The sequence below is a fragment of the Ursus arctos genome, unplaced genomic scaffold, assembly GCF_023065955.2.
Source record: "Ursus arctos isolate Adak ecotype North America unplaced genomic scaffold, UrsArc2.0 scaffold_34, whole genome shotgun sequence".
Taxonomy (NCBI): Eukaryota; Metazoa; Chordata; class Mammalia; order Carnivora; family Ursidae; genus Ursus; species Ursus arctos.
The window spans coordinates 13,789,211-13,813,506 of NW_026623030.1; the positions used below are offsets into that span (position 1 = coordinate 13,789,211).

General features: G+C 56.3%; 1 protein-coding gene across 2 annotated transcripts in view; it reads right to left on the bottom strand.

Moving 5' to 3' along the window:
* Nucleotides 1-4,175: 4,175 nt before the first annotated feature.
* MVK (mevalonate kinase) overlaps nucleotides 4,176-24,296 on the bottom strand; it is a 50,459-nt gene continuing 30,338 nt past the window's right edge. The window contains exons 11-12 of one of the 2 annotated variants that reach the window (XM_026515078.4): nucleotides 24,192-24,246; nucleotides 4,176-4,212 (exon numbers count right to left, since the gene is read on the bottom strand). In XM_026515078.4, the coding sequence (XP_026370863.3) occupies nucleotides 4,191-4,212; nucleotides 24,192-24,246 (77 nt within the window). In that variant the 3' untranslated portion in view covers nucleotides 4,176-4,190. Of the gene's footprint in view, nucleotides 4,213-8,550; nucleotides 8,649-24,191; nucleotides 24,247-24,296 lie in introns of those variants that run through there. The other variant, XM_044389917.3, reaches the window with a different exon arrangement.

Consider the following 24,296-nt stretch of genomic DNA (forward strand, 5'->3'; position numbering starts at 1 on the left):
CCCCAGGGCCTGGGGCAGAGCCTGGCTCAAGAAATGCTCAAGAAATGGCCTGTGGAATTGGGTGAGTGGCTGTGAGGGTGAGGTGCTGGTCCTGTATACAGTAGGTGCTTAATACAGGATGCTGCCCGTCCATGGTGGCCCAGCAGCTTGGGTCAGGAGGGGAAGAGGAGGTCCTGGGTCCTACACTCGGACCTGGGGTCAGGGAGAGAGGCTGACGCCACACATAGCCACACACCCCTCACTCACAGACACTCACACGCATGTGAATGCCCTTACACACTTATCCACACACTTAGGCTCACACATGCACACACACACGTGACACCCTTTCTTGGTCAGGTGTGAGGTGAGACAACAAGGCAGAGGAAGAGTCGAAGCGCTTGGTTTGGGTCCTGGCTCAGAGATCTCTTAATACGAGGGTCTCAGTTTCTTCATCTGTGAAATGGGGACGGTACAAACACCCCTCACAAGGGCATGGTCAAGATCAGGTGAAGTGAGATGGGGTAATTTATGTAACAGTCTGGCCCGCGGTAACTCCTTGCTCCCCACCTCCCTGCCGGCTCTGGGCTCCCAACTTGGGTGGGGGACAGGAGAAGCATGGCGAAGGGTGTGACGGTAAGTCTGTGGCCACGGGGCTCTTGGTGGTGCCCCTCCTCCCAGTGTCCTTCTAGACGCGTCCCCCAGAGGTGTCCCGTCCCTCCTCCTCCTCCACCTTCCAAAGCCTGTCCCTTCTAAGTCCGCATCTGTTCATACCCTGATTCCACAACGCAGGACAAGAACCCTGTGTCCCCTGTGTCCCCCGCACAAACGCACCTTAGCAGAAGCTTCTAAACACAGGGAAGCTAACAGTGGGGGTTCCAGGCATGTACGGGACCAGCTTCTGCCCTCCCGGCCGCCCCAGGCCCACCCAGGGTTCGCAGGAAACAGATTGCTAACGGGCGGCTGCAGATGTGGTTGTTAGAGCTAATTTATGCTCCGTTTACACAGACTCCAGATGTCATGGGCTCCTCTGTGGGTTTATCCAAATGCCAGGGAACGAGGGAAGGGCTGGGGGCCGAGGCTGCAGCCCCCTCCTTGCCGGCCTCCCTTTTCCTAGTCCTGCTCGGAGGACAGCATTCCAATGAGTGGCCGCCCGGGGTTGTCACCTGCCCTGCTTCCTGAAGCTTCGGCCACATGTTTTGGTCATGGGCCGTGAGCTCTGTGAGACCAGAGGCCGCATGCCTGGGCCACTTGGCGGGGCGAAGAGGTGCTTCTGAAACGCCTCTAGTAATGGGGTGACAGACGGTGTGCTGCGGTGGGCAGAATCGTATCCTCCACAAAAGATATGTTGAAGTCTGAACCCCCGGTACTTGTGATGGGGACCATTTTTGGAAAGAGGGGACCGTCTTTGCAGATGTCCTCAAGTTAAGATGAGGTCCTGCTGGATTAGGGCTGGGCCCTAAACCCAGTGACTGGTGTCCTTGTATGTTGAGGCAAATTTGGACACAGACAGAGAGGAGAATGCCATGTGATGGCACAGGCAGAGACTGGAGCAACATTCCTACAAGTCAGGGGACAGCGAGGACCACCGGCACCCACCAGAAGCTAGGAGAAAGGTACAGAATGGTTTTGACCTCAGCGCCTCCAAACAGAACCAACTCTGCTGATACCCTGATTTCAGACTCTGGTCTCCGCATCTGTGAGAGAACACCTTTCTGTTGTCATAAGGCACGTGGATCGTGAGCCTCTGTGGCGACAGCCCTAGCGAGCAGACCCAGAGGGAAGGGTGAGTCATCCAGCTGGTCAGCCCAGCCAAGGTTTCTTCCTCTGACGCTCCCGAGCCTCTGCCCTGTGTGGGGCTGCCACTGACCCCCACTCGGAGGACCGCATCAGCACCCCCAAGTCTCCCTGGCCCAGGCTCTTCCCCTCCGTCCGTTGCCCACCCAGCAACCGGGGCCTCTTTCCAACTTGCAACCTGGGATCTTCACTCCACTCCTACCTCCCACCCACTCCCCAACCATCTGCCCTGGCCCCTATCCCCTGCGAGTGTTCCCCTCAATCCTAGACATGCACTAGGCCCACCTCAGAAGTCTTCCTGGGGCATCGGACACCGTTCTAACCCCTTCTTTGCAACTCTCCCATCCCTTCAAGTCTGGGATGGCTTCTCCCTTGTTTTCCTCCTGTCTGCTCCATTCTCTGTAAGGGCAGCTCCTCTTCTTCTGCTTATCTCCTGAACACAGGTGTTCCCCAGGGCTCTGCCCTTCTCCCTCTTTTCTTTTCCTTCCACACATGGTGGTAGTGATAGTGGTGATGGTGGCGGTTCTGATGATGATAGTGGTGGTAATGAGGGTGGTCATTATGGTGGTGATAGTGGTGGTGATGATGGTGATGATGATGGTGGTGGTGGTGGTGGTGGTGGTGGCAGTGGTGATAGTGGTCATGATGGTGGTGATGGTGATGGTCATGATGATGGTGATAATGGTGGTGAAGGTGGTGGTGGCCATGTTGATGGTGGTGGAGGTAGTGTTGGTAGTGGCAGTGATGGTGGTCATGGTGGTGGTGGTGATGATGGTAATGGTGATGGTAGTGATGTCGAGGATGGTCATGATGATGTTGGTGGTGGTGGTGATGGTGTTGGTGATGGTAGCAATGATAGCAATGGTGATGATGGTAATGATGGTACTGGTGATGAGGATGATGATGGTGGTGGTGGTGATGGTGGCGATGGTAGCAATGGTGATGATGGTAATGATGGTACTGGTGATGAGGATGAGGATGGTGGTGGTGGTGATGGTGGTGGTGGTGGTGATGGTGGCGATGGTAGCAATGGTGATGATGGTAATGATGGTACTGGTGATGAGAATGATGATGGTAGTGGTGGTGGTGGTGGTGGTGGTGATGGTGGCGATGGTAGCAATGGTGATGATGGTAATGATGGTACTGGTGATGAGGATGATGATGGTGGTGGTGATGATGGTGGTGGTGGTGGTGGTGGTGGTGGCAATGGTATCAATGGTGATGATGGTAATGATGGTACTGGTGATGAGGATGATGATGGTGGTGGTGGTGGTGGTGATGGTGGTGGTGGTGGTGATGGTGGCGATGGTAGCAATGGTGATGATGGTAATGATGGTACTGGTGATGAGAATGATGATGGTGGTGGTGGTGGTGGTGGTGGTGGTGATGGTGGCGATGGTAGCAATGGTGATGATGGTAATGATGGTACTGGTGATGAGGATGATGATGATGGTGGTGGTGGCAGTGGTGATAGCGGTCATGATGATAGTAGTGGTGGTGGTAGTGTTCATGGTGGTGGCGGTCAGAATGGTGATGATGGTACTGGTGATGACAATGATGGTGATGGTGGTGGTAGCAATGGTGATAGTGGTCATGACGGTCATGATAGTGATGGTGGTGATGGTGATAGTGACGATGGGGATGGTGGTGCTGCTGTTAAGAGATTTCTGAGCACAGAAAGTGCGCTAGGCCAGGCGACGCCCAACCTTCAGATTTCCCAGGGCCCTATACCCACTGTGTTTTTGCCTGTCCACCTCTCTTCTCTCTTGTCTTTCCTCTCTTTCTCACACACACTGGTGCACACACGCTGCAGTCACTTGCTAGGGCTGCCCAAGACAGCAGAAGTGTATTCTCTCGCAGTTTTGGAGGTCAGAGGTCCAAACTCAAGATGTCAGCAGAGCCATGCTTCCGCTGGGATGTGGGGTGGAACTCTTTCTGGCCTCTCCCGACCTTCTGGGAGTGGCCACCAATCCACAGCATCCCTCGGCTCACAGCTACATCCCTCCCATCTCCGCCTCTGTCACCACGTGGCGTTTTCCCTGTGTGTCTCTGTGTCTTTTCTCCTCTCCTTAAAAGGACACCAGACATATGGGATTAGAGACACCCTAACATCCTCACCTTCACTTGATGACATTGGCAAAGATCTGTTCCCAGATAAGGTCACGTTCACAGGTACCGGGGGTTATGACTTCACATTTCTTTTGGGGGGCACACTTCAACCCAACACACATGCGCACACACACACACACACACACACACACTTTTTTTCACCTGTCAGGCCTCTAGCATCTTCATACCCCACCCCGTATATATCAAACAGTTGCCTCTCTGGTTATCTCTTACCTCATCTGTCTGTCCCTCTTCCCTTCTCTTCCTTCTTTTGTACCTTCTTCCCTTCAAGCGTTTATCGCACTTCACTCTCCCCCGGGCTCTGTGCTGGAGAGATGCGGAGACAGAGGTGAGAGGCACAGGTCCTGTCTTCAAGGAGCTCCTCATCACCACAGGGAGTGAGACCACCTCACAGGGGGCTTGGGGGTCTGCGGGCACATTTGATGCACATGAGCCAGCCTGTCCTCAGCACCCCCACCCCAACGCCCCGGGCCCCGCTTCCCCACCCAGGCCATCCCATCTCCTGCCCACCTTCCCAGCCACGACTCCCCCCTGCCTCCTGGACGGCCGTGCCCTAGGGCCAGCGAAGGCTTCTAGGGGACGCGCACCCCCCTCACGCAGGCACACCTCTCTGCCTCCCACCTTCCTGCTCCCTGTGCGTATCTCTCTTTAAAGAGCCTGCAGATTGCCCAGCCTGTCTCTGGGCTTTGCACTGAAAGGGCTAAATGATATGCTGACACCTTAATTACGGCCCATTGTCACGGAGCTCTGCAGAAATTGTCGGAGTGATCCCTGGAGAATGGGCGCTAACAGGCCCGTCAGAGCCTTTGATTCCCCGTGGCAGATTGGAAGATGACACAAATGGTGGCAGCCCCGTGTGACACATGTGGACTGCCCCTCTCATGCGTCTACCTGTGTGGTCCCCGCAGGCAAGGAGGTCCTCGAGGGCAAGGAGTGCCAGCCCTGCCAGCCCGCCTTACTTACCTCCAGGGCCAGGGGTCTGTCTGTGCTTTCACTCCTGCTACCCCTGCTTCCATCCCCCACAGAGCAACTACCCAAACACCCCCCACCCCCGCACTGGTCACCTCCTCGGGCTCCCACATTTGCTGAGACCAACTAGTCCTGCCGTGAGCCAGGCATTGCGGAGGAAACACAAGCTACCTTGCCAAGCTTCCTGCACCAGGTCACGGAGTCTCTAGTGTCCAAGCTTCCTGCGCCAGGTCACCGGCCCGTGAAGGGCTCCCAGCCCAAGCCTTGGCCACTATGGGACGCAGCCACTGTACAGATGGCAACTCAAGGGCCCGGAGTGGGGGCGGGGGGATTTGTCAAGGTCATTCGAGCTGCCCACAGCAGATAGGGGCCAAGACCTCACTCCCAATCCAGGACCCTGTCTGCCAGGCAGTATTTTGCAAAGTGCATCTGTGCTGGATGTTGACGATAATAATAACACAATAACAGTGAGGACCTGTCATTGAGGTTGACAAACCACGGGCTCTGAGTCTTCAGCCGCAGGGGATTTCAGCTCCACCGTCGACTGTGCTGCCTTTATGATGATTATGGGAGCTGGTGCAGGGACAGAAAGTCTGGACCGGGGAAGACCTCGGGCCCCCTCCCCTCCCCACCAGCCCACAGCCCGTGGAGGCCAAGGGCCGATTTCCTGGTAGAGCAGTGCTTGAGGATGGGCAGAGAGAAGCCATCGTCCCCTCTACGCCAGGCCTCTGAACCCCTGGAGGACACCCTTCCCTCTGCTACGATATCTGGGTTAGTGAGGGGTGGTGCTGGGCACCCGATAATCCGGACTTTTAACATCTGGCTGTCGGGGCCCCTGGCTGGCTCAGTCAGTAGAACATGTGACTCTCGATCTCAGGGTTGCGAGTTCAAGACCCGCATGGGGCGTACCGATTACTTAAAAAACAAATCCGGCTGTCATCATGGAATCACAGCTGAGAGGACCTGCTGCTACCACTAACGGGCCCCAACGGCTGGAAAATTGGCAAGGGCATCTCTGTGCAGAAGAGACACTCAGCGCCCCCAGGATAGGCAGACCTGTGGGGCCAAGACTCCGGATAGGTTGCACAGGAGCTGGTCGACAGCACCCGTGCTGGGAGGGGAGGCAGGACAGCAGGAGAGGTGCCAGGTGCCCTCACAAGCTCCACTAGGACAGGACTGCCCTGGATGCTGACCACCACTTCTGTCTTCTCCCAGGAGAGCCCGGCCCAGGTGCGGGCTGGTGTCCCACGCACGCCCCACGCCATCCCCGTGGAGGATCAGGAAGAGGCAGGAACTCTGCAAAGCTCAGGCGTGTGCCCTGCGCCTCACAAGCCAGCGGGGCCAGATGTCATTCCCATTTCACAGAGGAAGAAACTAAGTCACTACATTGTGCATGCTTTCGGCAAAATTACCGAGTGCCTGCTTTGTGCCTGGATGTGGGGCCACATCAGGGGACGAGAAAGAGCCCCAGCCCTCAGGGGACTCGCACCCACAAGTAGGACTCGGCATCTCGCGGCATCTCATAACGCAACCAGGAGGCGGCAGGACCGGGTTGAGAACAGGTTGAGGGAAGGGACTTAATCTGGCAGACTGCAGGTTGGCTCCGTGACCTCAGCAAGTGATTTCACTGTCCCAAGGCCTCAGTTTCCCCATCTGCGAAATGGGCACCATAATGACACCACCCCCACCCAGGGCAATATAGTCAGGGCTCTTCCCTGTCCATCCTGTGCTGGCAGAAGCAGCAGCATTTCTAGCCGGCACAGCATTTCCAGGACCCTTCCCACACCTGGCAAAGGCGAGTGGCTCCCAGTGAGGCTTCTCGCTCCAGCCTTGTCATTTCATGTGGCCTCCGCCAACTCTGCGAGGTGCTGTGATTGTCCCTGTTGGGCAGATGGGGAGGCCAAGGCTCCGAGATGGAGCAGATTTGCCCAGAGGCTGTCTCAGATAGCCCAGAACGGCTCTGCTCTCCACCTGCACCCTCCCAGCCCTCCCCCCACCTCTCAGCCCAGGACCCTCCCTCGGCCCCCAGGAGAGCTGCAAAACGCCATCAGCAAACCTAAGCACATGACCCAGCAATTCCCCAAATCAGTATCAACCCCCGAGAAGTGAAAGTGTACGTCCCTCCCAAGACTTGCTTGTGAATATTCACAGCAGCATTCTTCATAACGGCCCCAAAGGGGTACAACCCAAATGTCCCCCCTGAGGAATGGGCAAAACATCTGTACGCTGGAATATTATGCAGCCTTAAAAATGAACGTAGCACGAGTACGAGCCACAACACGGATGAACCTTGGAAACGTTATGCCGAGTGAGAGAAACCAGAATTGAAAGACCACTTAGTGTATGATTTACAGTCATAAGCCCAGAATAGGCAAGTCCATGAAACAGAAAGATTAGTGGTTGCCAGGGGCTGTGTGTGTGTGTGTGTGTGTGTGTGTGTGTGTGTGTGTGTGTGCCTGGCTGCTAATGAGAAGGGGTTTCCTTTTAGGAGAAAAAAATGAAATGTTCTAAAATCATGGGGCTGGTTACAAAACTCAGATACATTTCAAAGGTGTGAATTTGTTGAAAAGCTGTTGCAAAAAACAAAACCCAGGATACCCTGGTGAGCGGACCCCTGCCCAGTCTCTGCGAGTCCCCTGCTGCACTGCGCTTAGGGGAGAGCCTAGGCTTTCAGACTCCTCGCAGAAGCTGGGCAGGGCCCCCAGCACGGCCCAGGAAGTCACCCAGGGATCCGCCAGCGGAGAACAATCCTGACCCTGGTCCACCATTCAAAACTCATTCGCTGTTCCAGGCCCTGCACTGGAGCTGGGGACCCAGTGGGGAGCAAGGGACACGCCCTCTCTCCAGGATGCCAAGGGACAGACTGATAGACAGGCATTGAGGGGGGGTGACCTGGAGGCAGAAGTGACAACCCAGGGTGACATTGCTGTACTCAAAGCAAGCACAGAGAGGAGGGGCCCCTAACCCAGCCCTGGCCCTGGACTGTCTCCCGAGGAACCAAGTTGTAGACAGAGGCCCAAAGGAGCAAAGAGGAAAGAAAGCAGCTCAGGAGTGGAAAAGTATTCCAAGCAGAGGGAACAGCTGGGTGAAAGCCTAGAGGCTCTAGAGAGTGTGACACGTTCAGAAGAAAGGGTGGGATGGAGGGAGGGACTTAGGGGGACCCCAGGCTGAGATGGACAAGCCTGACCCTGGGCTCTGTGGATTCCCTTCCCGGGGGTAGAGCCAGCTTCAGGCCACCTCCCCTGCCCTGTTGGCCCTTCCTGGGCAGGGGATGCCTGCAGCCCCCCAAGGGAGGGGGACCCTTGCAGCCAGAGCCCCCTGACCCACCTCCTCTGCGTCTAGATCCCCCTCCCAGCCACCCCTCCTGTGCCCTGTGAGCGTTAATCACAGCAGAGTAGTGAGGCTAAATTTTAATAAGACATCTCTGGGATGTCTTAAGCTGCATCTAAAAGCCCCTAAGCTTCACTCGACAGGGGGACCCGTGTTAGGCAGGGTAAATATTTACGGCTCCACCTGAAAAGTCGGGCCCATTTTTCATGCAGGATTTTAACAATATAGATCACGCCGAGAGTGAGACATAGAGGAAAATGGAACCATGGGCGGCCGCTGCGCCAAGGTCCTGAATTATGGATATGAACCTGTCCCCAACTTCTTGTTTTTAATTAAAAAGCCCTTTTCGGTAATTCCATTAAGAGGCATCAGTGGTTCAAGAGTCTTCCCCTCGTTCTCTTTAAATGATGAGATGTCCCGGCGGCTCCTTCCGGTTTCAGGGCCTGGAGAAGCAGGGTTAGGGCGCATCAGGATTCAGGAGGCTGTGGGTCGGGCTGGGCGGGGGCTCTGGGTCCTGAGCCCCTCACCGCCATCTCCCCCGCCCCACACCTCAATCAGACGCTTCCAGTGCTTCTCACCATGTCGGGGAGCTTCCCTCCCCATCACCTCCCTCGCCACCCACAACCACAGCGTGAGGTCAGGACGCAGATGATGTTGTTGTTGAGCAGAGGAAGAGCAGAGGAAGCGGAGTCTCAGAGAGGGGAAGGAACGGGCCTAAAGTCACACAGCAAGTAAACGGCAGAGCCGGAACTCAGCCCCAGGGCCCCGTGACTCCAAGTCTCCCACCTTTGCCGCCTCCCCTGAGGATGGGGAGGGCCTGGGGAGGGATGGGACGCCCCGGGGCCTGGATCAGCACAGATCCGGCTTCCAGGGAGAAGCACCTTGCCTTGGCCTGCTGGTAGCACGGCACACATTAATTCAATAAAGGATCTCTGAGCACCTGTCCTCTGTGGGGACCCAGGCCAGGAGCTGGGGATTCAGAGCTGAGCGATGAACATTGCCTGCCCTTGAGGAGTATGCAGCACCCTCCCTTCTGCTTATGTGTAGCTTGCCTCCTCCTGGAAGCCTTCCCTGACTACCTCAGGTATCATTCCTCCTTCCACCTGCTACTCACTCCCTAACCTCATATTCATCCACCCGCTCATCCATCCTTGCAATTATCTATTCTCTCCTCCTGCCATCCACCCCCCACCCTTTCACTCATCTACTCACCTATCCACCCATCCGTCTTTCCACCCATCTATTGTCTGATCGATCCTTCCTTCCTTCCTTCCTTCCTTCCTTCCTTCCTTCCTTCCTTCCTTCCTTCCTTCCATCCACCCATTCATTCACCCACCCACTCATTTACCCATCTACCCACCCACCCGTCCCTCCAGCCTTCCACCCACCATGAATCCACCATGAAAAGGAACCAACACATCTCAAGGCCTCACTAGGTGTCACCCTATGTGTCTCCCTCATCTGATTCTCACAGAGCCTCTGCCAAGTGAAGTCCATCATCTTCATTTTACAGATGAAATGGAGAAACTGAGGCTCTGAGATGTTGATGTTGCTTGTCCGAAGGCAAGGGAATGGAGAGCTAGTTATCTACTTTGAGGCATGGTGACAAGCCACGTATGGTGGGGTGTTGGGGCCAGGAAAGAGAGGCCTTCCAAGTCCCATCATGTGGCTGGGCTCCTCTCTCCCATCACCACCGTGTGAGCTGCCCCTCTCCCCTTGCTCCTGGGTGGGGCTCTGGCTGCTCGGGCCATCTCTCCTCCTCAGAGTGGTGCAGGGAGAGGCAGGGCCCAAACACAGCATGCCTATTGTGCCCCTCCCAGGAGCACAGGCTCGCCATTGTCTGGAGGAAGCTGCAGGTGGGCTCCCAGCGGCTCCTGAAGCCCAGTGTCCATCATCCAGCTTTGATTGTCACCATTGTGCGGCCACAGCGGCCCTTTGTCTCTGACAGAATCTCCCTCTTTGCGCGTCCAACCCTCCCCCACACCAGCCACGGTGATGTGCGCTCAGGATGGTAGAGAGAGATTGGAGAGGGGTGGGAGAGAACACTGACCTAGGAATCCAGAGACCCCAAAACATCACATCCTATCTCTGAGACCCAGTTTCCTCCGTCTGTAAAAGGGATATTCATTCCTGCCAAGCCTCATCCATATTGGAGACAATGGTAGGGAACGGAGGGGTGGTTCTGAGTACAGATTTGGTCTAACCCTTAGTCTCTTGCTGTGTGGCCTTGGGCAAGTCATTTGCCCTCTCTGAACCTGTTTCCGTGTCAGCAAAGGGAGAACAAAGAGGACCACAGTGTGAGATTCAGCATGCAAATGCTGGCCCAGGGCCTGTGCTGAGAGAGAAGTTACCATCCCCACCGTTGTCCCTGGTGGCGGCAGCCCACAGAGCTCTGGGCCATGCAGGGATTCTGCTCTCTCTGCTGAATTTCCAAACAGTCCAGCCCTTTCTTTTTTTTTTTTTTTTTAAAGATTTTATTTATTTATTTGACAGAGATAGAGACAGCGAGAGAGGGAACACAAGCAGGGGGAGTGGGAGAGGAAGAAGGCACGCTCCCAGCAGAGGAGCCTGATGTGGGGCTCGATCCCATAACGCCGGGATCATGCCCTGAGCCGAAGGCAGACGCTTAACGACTGTGCCACCCAGGCGCCCCAAGTCCAGCCCTTTCTTAGGCCATCTCGTGTCTGGGCACAGAGAAGTTAAGCAATATATCTAAAGTCACCCAGCAAGAGGTCACCATCAGTCAGGCTCACAGATCCTGCCCCGAGTTCCTTCTCTCCCAGTACAGGAGGCTGCAGCCATGCTGTGGGCCGGAGGCTAGGCAGGGGCTCGGCAGCCAAGGGAGATCTAATGGGCATATTCCTGGCCGGATCTGATTGAATCCCCTGGGGCCCCCACTTCTTGGAGGAGATCCATAAGCGGATGGTTGAAGGGTCCGGGGAGCCCCACAGAGGCACCGGACTTAGAAATAGTGGGGCTGGGGTCCAGCCTGGGATGAAGGGTCCTGCTGCTGCCCCCGAGGACAAAGAGTGTTGGGGAGACACGTCCCCCTGTGTGAGCGATGACAGGGTGACCTGGAGTCGGCTCTGCCCAGTGGTAGGCACCCTGGTCTGTGTGGGCGAGGACCGTGGCTTCCGTGGCAGCTAGCCCCACTGCGGGGCTCAAGCCTCGGCGTCCGGGGATGGCTGGGCAGCGTGGCTGGGGCTACAGAGATGGGTCCCCGGCCACCGAGCTCGGCCAGCACCCGGGGCTCGGCACGCATTCTCGAGCCTGACAGCGCACAGTCCTAGCCCCTCCCAGGTGGCGGCACCCACCACCTGGGCACGACAGGGTCACCCAACAGTGTCATGAGACACAGATAGAGGATGTCGCACGGCCACGTCCTGGAGTCACGGATAAACAGGGTAACTGGAACCACGGCATCCCAGTCGACGCGGGGCCTATGACCTCCATTGGCACGATTCCAGACGCGGCATCACACGCAGTGCAGGACATACCCTATTTGTCACACGGGAACACGTGCGGCCATGACCACACACGTATTCACACCACATGTCCAGAGCCGAGAGGCCAGGACCTCCCAGAGGAATGCAGAGGAAGGCAGGGTCGGAATCCTGGCCCCATCCCTCCTTCTGCGTGTTCCCCATCCCAGTCCGGGTCTCTATCTCTTCTTCTGGAAAAGAGACTGAGAACATGAGCCACCAAATTATCCTGAAGTTTGAGGGGGAAAAGAAAGCATGCACAGGGTCCGGCAGAGGGCTGGCATACAGCAGGTGCTCAGGAAAGGTCTGTTGCTTCCAGTGTGATGGTGGCTGCGGGAGGCCTGGCCTCCGGGGAGGTGTGCGAGCCTCTGGTTCTCTGTGGCAGGCCATGGACGGGCCGCAGCTCCATTGGCTTTGGGGCGGTAGAAGCCCCTCCGGATTTCAGGGGCGGGCCTCAGACAGGGAGTGGTGCGGACAGAGGGAGCCCGTCCACCCTTCGGCCACCGTGAGCAAGGCTGGCTGGTGGCAGCAACACCTCGGACTAGACTGCGCTCTTAGAGGGCTGACCACCCCCCTCCCGTAGCGTGAGGCACCTAGGGACCAAGGAGATGCACCCACCGGGAGCCTGGGCCCCTGCTGGCCACACTCAGGAGGCCAGGATCCCAGTTCCAAGGCCTGGAGGGCCTCTTCTCCCAGTTCATTGGAGGTCCACCTTCCCAAGACAAACCTGTCCCCCATGTGGGCACCCTCAGGCCCGAGGGGTCATCAAGACGTGGCCATCTGAGGGAGCAGCGTGGACGCAGCCTGCCTGACAGGCCGGTGTCTCTACGTGTGTGAGCGAGGCCCTTCCAGCTCTGGATACAGCCCGCAGCGGGAAGAGAAGGCTGGTGAGCTGGTGCTGGGGCCCCGTGGGCACCCTCCTCCAGACCCCAGCGAGTGTCCCGGGCAGGCCTGGTGGGGAGCCGGGCCCAGGACTGGGCATGGGCAGCCCTCAAGCATTCAGTCTCCCAAAGACAGCAAGACGCTTGTCAGGGGCACCATCCTGCACCCGACAAGTGACATTCCAGGCCTGGGAGTCTGCCCAGCCTCCAATCCCATGGGGCTCATGGCATCCCAGTCCTGCCATGGGATCCCCCGCCCCCACCCACAGGACCAAAGATTCGGGAGCCTGCCGGTCAACTCAAATGTGGGCGCACAGAGGATGTGAGCCCAGGGCTGGTCCAGGAGCCCTGTGCCATCACTGCACCGAGCAGATGACTCCAGCCGAATCGAGCTCACCAGGACCAGTACAAGACACAGAAATTCTGGGGCGCCTGGGTGGCACAGCGGTTAAGCGTCTGCCTTCGGCTCAGGGCGTGATCCCGGCGTTGTGGGATCGAGCCCCACATCAGGCTCCTCTGCTATGAGCCTGCTTCTTCCTCTCCCACTCCCCCTGCTTGTGTTCCCTCTCTCGCTGGCTGTCTCTATCTCTGTTGAATAAATAAATAAAATCTTTAAAAAAAAAAAAAAAAAAGACACAGAAATTCTGACAGGCCTGGGTTCAAATCCTACCTCCATCCGGCCCTGGATGTGTGGCCTCCGGAAATCTAAACTGAACCTCTCTAAGTCTGAGTTTCCATTCCGTTGCAAAGTAGAGAGAAAAGCTGCCTCCCAGGGATGTTGTTGGGATCAAATGTAATCATGGATTTGATTTCTCTCTGTCCCCAAAGCCCGCACAGACGTCCTTGGCCAGTCCCGGGGAAGCGCTGGTTGAATGAATGATTTTGAAAGACCATCCGAAAAGTGGGACAGAAGGAAGCCATAGATCTCTGCCCAGCCCCCAGCCCCAGAATCCCTCCCTCCGCACAGCTGCAGCCCCTTCCTGGGGCGGGGGACCCCCGGCCCCTGCTTGGAGCCCCTCCCCAAGCCGCAGGAGGCCCAGACACATGTTCGGAGGGGGCATTATCTGTGCTCAGTTGACTGTAAACGTTTAAGCAGAATTGACTGTGTACTCAGCCACTTTCAAACACAACTAATCTTCATCGGGGCGACGGGAAGTGAAATATGTTATTGTCGGCGGCAGTAAGTTACCCGTGCCAGAGCCGGCTCGTGAGGCATTACGGGCCGTGGCCGGCGCACTCCTTCACCCTGCCGCCACCCGCCCGCAATCCATTACCGCAAACGGCCCTGGTCACCTCCTCCCCTGCCCCAGGGCTGTGGGGCCAGCTGCCAGCTGCCCAGGCCTGGTGCCCGGCCGCCCACCCGCCCGCCCTGGGCCCCAGGTTGAGAAGCGGGGAGGGGGCAGGAGGGCTCCCAGATGCCAGCGGGGGAGGGCGGTGGTGGGACCAGAAGCCATGGCGAGACCCCTGCCCCATGGAGCCTTGGGGATCCGGACCCAGGCAGGGAAAGGGATTTGGTCCAAGGCCTTCTGAGCCTCAGTTTCTGCATCTGTAAAATGGGGATCCATTTGTTTTTTACACGTATTTGCAAATCTCATTAAAGTCTGGCTTAAGAGAAGACAGCCGGATTCTCACATCCGCTTGTGCATTCAATCTGTTGCAACATATTGTTCCGGCTGACTTATCCGCAGAACACGAGGCCTCACACAGACAGGCAGGCTGAACACGGGAGCATTCCACCACCGATCTCAGATCATGATGGACCCTCTTCTTTAGGATGAAAACACAACTCCCCATGCGGTGGTTTCGCTGAGGGTTACCCTTCACACTCCGTAAAATCAAAACCCCTTGGTCGCTTTTGCACTTCAAATGATCTTCTGCTCCTTTCGTAACGTTACGTATTGGCCACTGGGAAAATCGTGGTTTACCCAGTTACGCAGCCCCTCCACATGTGGACATCTTTCATTACACGATATCAAAAAAAAAAAAAAAAAAAGTCACATTCTCTTCAGGAAAGACTTTAAGTCGGAAAGTCAAACCCACAGCGGCGGACGCAAGTTCTCCAAAATTCTAAGTTTTGCTCGAAAGTCAAATTTGATCCTTGGCAACAGATCAGTTGACAGGCAACGTTTTCGAGAAATATATCTGCTAAGTAGCCCAAGCCTGAAAGGCTCTCGCTTGTCGCTCCGTCATTATTTCACGTGACGACGGTGTCCCGGGACGAAAGTGGCTGGTGCAGATCGAGGCTCACCGCGCAGCGTTTCTGCGGAGCGACCGACGGCACCGCCGCCGGCCTTGATGGGCGTGCTTCCCTTTCCGTCCCGCTGGATATGGGAAAGGTGGATACTCAGAGGTTGGGATTTTGTTTAAATAAAAAATTTCTTGGGAACTCCTAGAGGTCGGTGGAGCACGCTTTGAGAACCACCCATCCAGGGTGATCGGCCCCGGGGCCGCCGAGGGTGCTGGAAGCTGTGGCTGGGAAGACCTTAATGAAATGCCCTCCCTCGTCAGGTACCACCATCCCTCCCTCATCCTCTGGGGCTGCCTCCCCATTGTGGGGGCAGGTGTCCCCCAGCCCCATGCCCAGCTCCTCCCTCAATCCCAATTCTAAGGCTGCTAACGAAAACTCATTCACTGGCTCTTTCAAAATCCTCCTCAAAGTCAAGATCTTCCTGACGCCTTCCTAAATACAAGCCCTTGGCGGGGATCCTGTGTCCCTCCTCTTGAACCTCCCATCCACTCAGTATCTCCCTCCCAGCCTCATCTCATGCCCTGATTTCTGCCTCAGAGCTAGCCAGCCCTTGGCCGACCCAGGTCCATCCAAAGGCATGAGCTAGAAAGTGGGGCTTGGCAAATAGCTGGGGCAGATTAGTGATTCTGGCTAACAGTGGTTAGCAGGCCAGAGGACTCTGGGAGATACTGCTATGAATCCCTGAACAGACATGTACCTCCCAGAGCTAAGCACCAGGGACCAGCAGCGCCCTGCGGGGACCGGGACGGGTGGGGCCTGGACAAGAGGAGGGGGTTATCCGTTCTCCGAGGACCGACCTAGACAAAACTGTGACCTTAATGAAAATTACGTTAAGTAGGGTCCTTCTTGCTGTGTGACCTTTGGAAAACTACTTAACCTCTCTGGGCTTCCGTCTGCTCATCAAATGAAGAGTTTGGGCCAGTTCCCAAGACTCTTTACAGCTGCCAAATTTTACAGGTCAATGATATTCATGGGCTAACAGTCCATGATGTTGATACTTCAACTTTGACGGAGAGGAACATTCAAGATTTCTGGACCACTGACATTCCAGTGTTCTGTAACATCGTCCTACGCTACTGACATCAAACAGCCTCTAATGCTAACATGTGAAAAGGCCCATTACCCTGACAGCCAACGCTCCATGACAGCGTGTTTGAGTGCCAGCTATGTGCCAGTCATGCCAACAGCCCTGGACTCTATAAACCGTCCCTTCTTGGAACTTCCCTCTCCAGGAACCTAGATCCCCATGGCGGCACCAGAGAGTGGTTTAGGAAGACTTTGCCTGTCCCCATCCCCCAGAGTCTGACCACTCTCTTATCTGAAGGACTGAGGTGGTCTTGGCATAAGACAAATATGCAACTTTAACATAAGTCCTGGGGCCGTTCTTCCAACCGGGTTCTGCGCTCCCGACCAAAAAACATCCAAAGCCATCAGTGCTGTAGCTCCAGTTCTGCAAGATTTCCCTGCTCCCCACTTTCCACCCAGGGCTTTGCCAGCTAGCTCGTGCTGTGCTGGCGGGGGGAGGTTAGGGCATCAAGGAGAGATCAAGGGTCAGGGCAGAACCCCAAGGGCAGGACCCCAAGGGAAGGTGGGAGGAATGCCCTGGAACTGTGGCTCAGCCCCCATCTCCTGTCCCCTGTCCTTCCGGCTGAGGCCGGGGCTCTGGGGGCGGGGGGCTCCAGGGGCAGGGGAGGCAGTCACCAGCGTGACAGCAGCTCCACCTGCCCTGGGCCGCCATGAGACAAAGCCCCGGATTGGCTTTGCCTCTGCTGCCTCTCTTAAAAAAAAAGAAAAAAAAAAAAAAAAAGGAAAGAAAGAAAGGAAGAAAGAAAGAAAAGGAATTCCTGCAAGTTGAACAATCCTTGTGTTGGATTTGGGAGATGTTATTCCGAGTGACAGACAAGGGCAATTATCTGCAATCCGCCAGCAGTTTTAGCCTAATTTCATTACTGCTGTGCAATTCTCCCTGAGCTGCTAGTCTATCAATGTCTTGCAGAACGGATTAGCGGGCACTTTCTTCATCTTCAAATGAATTTTAGCTGTCATGCCCTTGATGAATAGAGCAGGGACAGGCGGCTGACCTGGACTGGGGAGTGGCCAGGGGGGGTGGCGGGCTGGTGGCCTCCGGGCCTGGAAGGAGGTGAGGAGGTGGGGAACAGACCGGTGAGGGCAGGGCGGGGGGGGGGAGGCACCTGGGTGAGCCGTCCAGCCTTCCGGGGGCTCTCTGTGCCGGGACCCACCTCCTGGGGCTTTGTACACTATGCTCGCCGTCCAGGGACAGCCCCCCAGCTCCCGGGCTGAGCATACAGGAGGGGTCTCTTTCCTAGATCTGGACTGCTGAGGATGCCTGGGCACCCACCCTGCAGCCCTCTGGGCCACCCCCGACACAGCACCCAGACTCTGGAAATGCCAGCCTGGAGTCTGCCTCCCTGAGATGCTGTGGACCTCACAAGGGCAGAGTCCAGCACTGTCTTGTCACCGCTGTGTCCCCAGAGCCGAGCTTGTAGGAGATGCTCTGTCAGTTTTCACTGCAGGACAAATGATTCTCGGTTTCTCTGCAGCTCGGGTCGGGGCCTGGCGCAGGCCTGGCACGTGGCAGGAGCCCAGGCGCTATTAGACAAACTCGTGACGCCACGGAGGCTTATTGGAAAGTGGACAGGCAGAGGGAGGAAGCAGCTGGGGTCCAGAGCACCTACGGTGTGTCGAGCACTGTGCTTTGCGCCTTGACTTTGCGGATATGGCCTCTTTGACCTCACAGACGTGAAGCTGCTAAGCCCAGGACACAAGTCCGTTGGGAACCGGTGAACCCAGGCCTGTCTGGCCATCCTCTCCAACTCCCACGGAGCACTGTTTGGGGAGCACCAGATATAAAGCGAGATTCTTATCAGCAGGGTGAGGCCCTGTGGAGAGACGGGAGGAGCCCTGGGGACAGGCACATGGGACCTGGCAGCAGCCATGTGGGGTGAAGACCATGCCAGCTTAGGACTCCCTTGTCCCCACTCCCACCTGGAAGCCTCCCCCCTTCCCCTCCAAAACGTTTCCAAATTCCCAGGATGAGGGCTGTGGTGGGTTTTTCCCTTTTTCCCCTGTCTACCTTCCACCTGTCCGCACTTTTCCTCTCCATGCCCTGGGAAGCTGACCTCCACGGGCTTCCAGGAGAGACCATCCCATGGGAGACAGGGGGGCTGGAGAAAGGCTGTGCCCCTTGGAGCCCACAGCTCCTGCCTCATGGCACTCCCTCCGTGCCTCCCCAAATACTGGGTTCTGGTAGCTCCATTTCTTTTTTTTTTTTTTTTTTTTTTTCACAGTAAGAGCAGCCATGTGTTGGCCACTTTAATACAAAATGTGATCAAAACTCAATTACAAAAGTTCAAAAGGCATAGAAAAACCAATGAGTTTCGATTTTATTACAAGTTTTAACACCTGGAAGTAGTTTGGGGGAAAAAAAACTTCTCATTTCCACTCAGGGTTAATATTTCTGTTAATATTTTTACAACCAAACTAAAAATCACTACAGGTGAACATGAACACAACAAGCAAGTACAATTTGCAAACCCAGGTCAGACACTTCCTAACGAAGTTCCTGATCCTGCTGGGGGACAGGGCCAGAAACAAACCCGCCGTGGTAGCTCCATTTCTGTTCCTTCAGGTCTGGGGGAGGTCCCTGCTGTTCCCAGGCCCTGGTGGTCTGCCCCTTCCTACAAGAACTCCCTTTCCTGAACTCTCTTCACCTGTGCCCTCCGAGTGACTCACCATGTCCTGCCTGGATGCCCGCAGATGCGGGAGAGTGGACACCTGGTCCGTTGTGCAGGCAGCCTCCGTCCGCCCCACACCCGCTCCGTGCCGGGCTTGGAGGGGCCGGGCTGTTGGCATCCACTGGCCCCTTGAAAACTCTCTGCCGCCAATCTCAGAGGAGATCTCTGAGGCCCAGAGAGGCCAGGAGACTGCGGGGGGCCGTCAGCGGGGGAGGGGGGCAGTCTGGATTTGAAATGAGTCCACCTGACTCCAATCCTGCCCTTCTAAACCCCATCCAGCACACACTCGGCTCTGCCCCAGCCAGAAACCAGAACCAGCAGGCAGTTCTATGCCGCTGCACCTTCCCGGCTCTCTGGAAGCACCAGATGCTCTCCTTCACCTTCGAAAGGCAGCCGTGGCGGATGCTTGATGCTTCCTTGGCCCCCAGCAGGCGGCCAGGTCAGCAAAGAGAAGTGGAGCCCTAGAGAAGAGGCTGCCCCACCGTCCCCTATACCCCTGGGGAGCCTGCTCTCCTTCCAGAACTTACGGGAACAGAAGGAAGGTCCTCGGCTCAGGGCAACCCAGCTCCCGTGTTACACATGGGGAAACTGAGGCTCAGAGAGACAAAGGACTTACTTGCTCCAAGCCAACAGGATGTCAGACAGAGCCGGGCCCCAACCCCTGAAGCTGAGTAGCCTTCCCCAGGGCTGGAAAACTAGGTTCAGACCTGTCAAAGCCGGGCTTCTCTCCCCACTTTCAAGTTCTGGTCCTTTCTCCAGGCACCTGGGAGACTCTCCTGAGTTTATCGATCGCCAGGACAGCCTCGAGTCAATATGGTGCACTTTGCTAATTAATCTTTTCCAGATAATTGCAGAAAATTATTGGTTCGTGTGAAGCGGGGGTAGAGAGGCAGCCTCTGTCCCCCCACCCCAGCCCCCCACCTGCCCAGAGTGGCTGCTGGCAGAGCCCAGGATGCTGGCCTCAACCCTCAGCCCTGCCTCCCACCCTGTACTCGCCTCTCTCTGTCCCGAATCTGGAGCAATGAGCCCTGTTCCCTCCTGCCTCCTGCCCAGCCTCGTTCCAGAATCTTTAGCCTATGACCCCTGGGCCAGCTCTCCCAGCACTGCTCCGGGATGCAGGGGAAAACACTGGGAGCTGGGATGGCCCCCAGTTCAGATCCCAGCTCCAGCAATTACTGTAGGATTATTTAACTTCTCTGAGCCTCAGCTAAAAAACAAAATAGATTTTATCATTTCTGCATCCCGGGCCGCTTCTAAAGACAAAACAAAAGAAGGCCTTTTAATACCGATTGACTATGATTCTACAACGAATAACAACGCTGACAGCCACAGCCAACACCGAACAGGGGCTTTGCCACATTCCAGGCTGTGCTCAGAGCGTCTCATAGATGCTCTTATCATCCCCGTTTTATATAAAGGGAAACTGAGGCCCTAAGTTGCCCAGACAGCAAGAGGCCGAGACTGAGATCCTGCCCTGAGATGCCAATCTCTGTATTACACGGCGTCACCAAGCCTGGCCTTGTCACCAGGAACAAGCCCTCCACGCTCATCTCCAACGCCAGGGGGGACTAGCCCTGGGTGGGAAGGAGATGGGGTGGGATGCCGGGGGGTGGCACGGGCCTCAGGGGCACCCACGGCTTCCCACTCCAAGCCCCCTTCCCCCAAACCCTGGGCCCACCTCCAAGGGCCCGAGGGAGTCGTCAGCGGCCTGGAGTGGACGCAGCGCCCTCCCCCACGCCCCACAGTAACTGATCCAGAGCGGTCGCTCCTGGATAAAGTTTCCCATCCCTTTGGGGCTTCTCTCTTTCTCCCCAATATCACTGACGACATCACCTCGCCGGGCTGTATGGACCTGTTCCTGATAAACCTCCAAGACTTTAATGAACTAAATAGCAAATTACTTTTTTATTCAAGAATGAAATTTCATCATATTCATAATTCATATTTTATTTCAGACATCTGCTGCTGATTACATTACATTTAACTAAAATTAGATGACGCTCAGAATGCAATTAAGGCTCTGCTAAATTCTCCGGCCCACCAATGCCGGCGGAGCTCAGCGGGGGCCGCGAGGAGCCTAATATGTAATTAGGAGCTATTTTCTAGCTGTTTTTAAAGTCTGAAAATTAGCTGCCTTTATTAATCACACAGACAAATATAAAGTGGAACCAACGCGTGCTGAAATTTCTAGAAGGGATTTTTTGTTTAATTATACACCACAGAGCGCTGTACTCGGTTTGCCTGTGGATTTGTTGTGCACTGACATTTTGACAACTGGTTCTCAATTTGTCTGTCGGAGTTAGGCAACAACAAAGCCAACGGTAATACTTTAACTTTCAAAACCTTCAGTGTGCCGGGGAGAGGGAGAATGGCAGTCCTCGCTGCGGGCCCGCGGCTCGGGTTCTGGAAGCCGCGGGAGCCCGAGACGCAGGGAGGAGGGCAGGCCGGGGCCCGCAGGGGCTCAGCCGAGAAGCCGGGCAGGGAGGTGGACCGGGAGCCCGGAGGCCCAGAAGCAAGCCGCGACTCTGCGGAGCAAGGTGGCGGGGGGGGGGGGGGGCTCAGTCAGTGACCCCCCGTGCACCTGCAGGGGTTTGGAGCCTGAGATCTTGACGGAGCCCTTATGTGCTGAGATCGTGTCTTCTCTCTGCGGTGTGCCAAGCCTCGCACTGATGCGTTCTGGGCAGTAGCATTCGGCCTTGCCCCTCCAAGGGGCCCTTCTGTTATCTCACAGTACAGAGCGTGAGGCCGAGGCTCAGTGACTCGTCCCCGGCCAGCAGTGGCCACGCCAGAACTCAAACTCAGCTCTAGTTGACTCCAGAATCCATTGTTTTAACTACTGTATTCTATTCACCTGCCTGGCTTGGCAGCCCAAAGCGGCTCACCGGGCCCCATCTGTGTGGCTTGGATATGGTGACGCGGCGTTGCAAGGCCTGGGCCTGACGCTGGGGCCAGCTGCCTACCTGGTCACTGACCGTCACACTGCAGCTCTGCTGGGGGCCAGGGAAGGGGTGGGCATGGAGCAGGGTCGAACTCCTGGCTGGGGCCTCAGCCCCTAGGCCCCCCTGAGCGGGCTCCAGGCCCCCAGGGCCAGCGCCACCCAGTGATGTCTAGAGAGTCCTAAGGACAGGGGGCTGCCAAGGGGCCAATTCCGTGCACGCTAACGCCAGCAAGGACAACGATCATAGGAATGGCAGACAGCTTTTTCCTACGTGCTAATGCTGTGTCACCTTGCTGCCTGCATTCTCCCACGAATCCGACGAGCTGAGTCACAGCCCAGCTGGGAGTCTCAAAGCCTGCGTTCAAACCACTTCTGCCACTTCCAGGCCGTGGCGGCCTTGGCCAGGCCGCCTCACCTCCCTGCATCATTCACGTGAGGGTCCTGATGGTACGCAGCTCCCTGGGTTCTGGTGAGGACCGAACCGGATACTGGGTATTTGGTCCAGATGAAGCCTCAGCCAATGGAAGCTACCTGTTACTACTCCCATTTAACAGATGGGGCCACTGAGGATCTGTAGGACAAAGTACTTGCCCTAAAGTACGTATCGCTGAGCTGGGAAAGCACCCAGGGGGTCTGATCCTGCACGCTCTCACCCCAGACCCCCGATGCCTCCCTAATCCCACCAGGGAGGGGAGGAGAGGGGCCTAAAGATGCACCAAGGGGCCTGGGCTGCCCCAACTGGCCACCGTGGCTATTTCCAGTGGCCCTCTGCCCTCTGGTCTCTCATCTCCCTCCTGCCCCCTGGAGGGGGTACCAAGCAGTCTTTGGCTGGAGCCAAGGCATGGTGGAGCCCACCATGGGGGTCCCCTGTCCCTGCTGACCCCGGGCCAGGGGAACCAGCGGCCACCACCTGCCAAAACCTGTTTTCAGGAGCCAGCCCCGCATCCTCCTCCTGCCCCCAGAATCACCTGATGAAAATGCCAACGGAGAAAAGGAGGTTTTTTTGGGTGACAATGAAACTGTCAATAAAATCTCAAAAGCAGGGATAGGCAATGACTATTTCACTTACTCTGACAGTTGAGATTTTGCTGGGGAAGGAAAGTGACATGCATCTGCTGACATCAACACCACTTCTTTCGGAGACCAACCCACGGGTAAGGCGGCCCCAGAGACCTGTCTCGCCCAGATGCTGGCTGGGCTGGGGCTGCTGCAGTTGTCAGAGGAGTGGGGGTCAGCATGGTGGAGAGGCTGGACGTCCTGACTCCATAACGTTCATCATGACCCACCCCCTCCATCAAGCGCTGACATGCACCAGGCTCTGTGCTGGGGCTGGCAGATGAAGAAGGGAACCAGGAAAATTCCTGCCCTTAAGGGTGTTATGAGTTCCACTGTGCCCCCCAAAAGACATGGTGAAGCCCTAAACCCTGGTAACTGTGGGTGTGACTTTATTTGGAAATAGGATCTTAGCAGATGTCATTGAGTTAAGATGAGGCGATTAGGGTGGGCCCCAGATCCCATGTGACTGGTATCCTTAGAAGAAGGGGAAATGTCACATGAGACAGAGACACAGGGAGAAGCGGGAGAAGCCACCGTGTGGCCATAGACACAGAGAGTGGAGGGGTGTACCTACGAGCCGAGGGATTCCAGGGACTGGCGGCCACCCCCAGAGCTGGAGGAGGCAAGGAAGGATTCCACCCAGAGTCTTAGGGGGGCCTGGCCCTGCTGACACCCAGCTCTCAGACTTCTGGCCTCCAGAACCGTGTGAGAATACATTTGTCTTGTTTCCAGCCTCCCAGTCTGCAATACTTGGCTATGGCAGCCCGAGGGCACTAATGCAAAGGTCACCCATGCAACTAGGGAATCAGCTGAGGCCCCACCCTGGCAGGAGACTATCAGAAAAGGGGTGTACCTCCTCCTTGAACAGAGGAGACAAACTGGACCCCCAAAACTGGAAGGGCTCTCCAGGCACCCTGGTTATCTTCCCATCAGTCTCCCCCACTCCATCTGTCTCAAAGGCCACTGGCCCCTTCCAGACATTGCTGTCTCTCACCTCTCCATCCATCATGCCACAGCCAGACCACTTTCTAAAGCACAGCAGCGACCTGCCTTCCTGTGCCTAATTCCCGCCCTGGCTCCCAGCGCCCTCAAGATAAACCTTGCCTTGTGTTGGCTCCAGGTGCCATCTGAACACCGAACCACATGTGGCTTCTCTGCGCGTGCTCCAGCACTGCTCAACTCAGTGTCTTTGCTGCCAGGAATGCCCTCCCTCACCTCTCAGCTCAGCCAAAATACTGTCCCGCACCTCCTCCTCCAGGAAGCCCTCCGTGATCCCCTTCCCACACACCAGCTGGGATGTGTACCACCCCTTCCTGGGCTCCCATGATAACTCATGCTGCTCTTTATTGTCATTGCCAGTTTGTTTATCTGGCTCTGCCCTGTGAGCCCTGGAAGGCAGGGAGGGGTCTCGTTCACCCCTGGGACCCCAGGGCCCAGCACATTGTTTGAACTTAGGTAGTATGTGCACTGGCTTCCTTGACCAAGAAGCTCACTCTGGGAAGCAATGTTAGCCCAGCCATTTAGACCTGGGCAGCCTCTTGCCTGTGACATCCTGTAATATTACCCAGGGTTGAGGGAGAGAAGCTGGCTTTGGGGTCAGAGGGTCTGGGCTCGAGTTCCACTTACCGCCCGGCTGGTCTTGGGCACATCGCTTCATCTTTCTGAGCCTCAGCGTCTTTAGCTGTGAAATGGGAACAGTAAGACCTGTAACTTGGAGCCTAATTATAATGA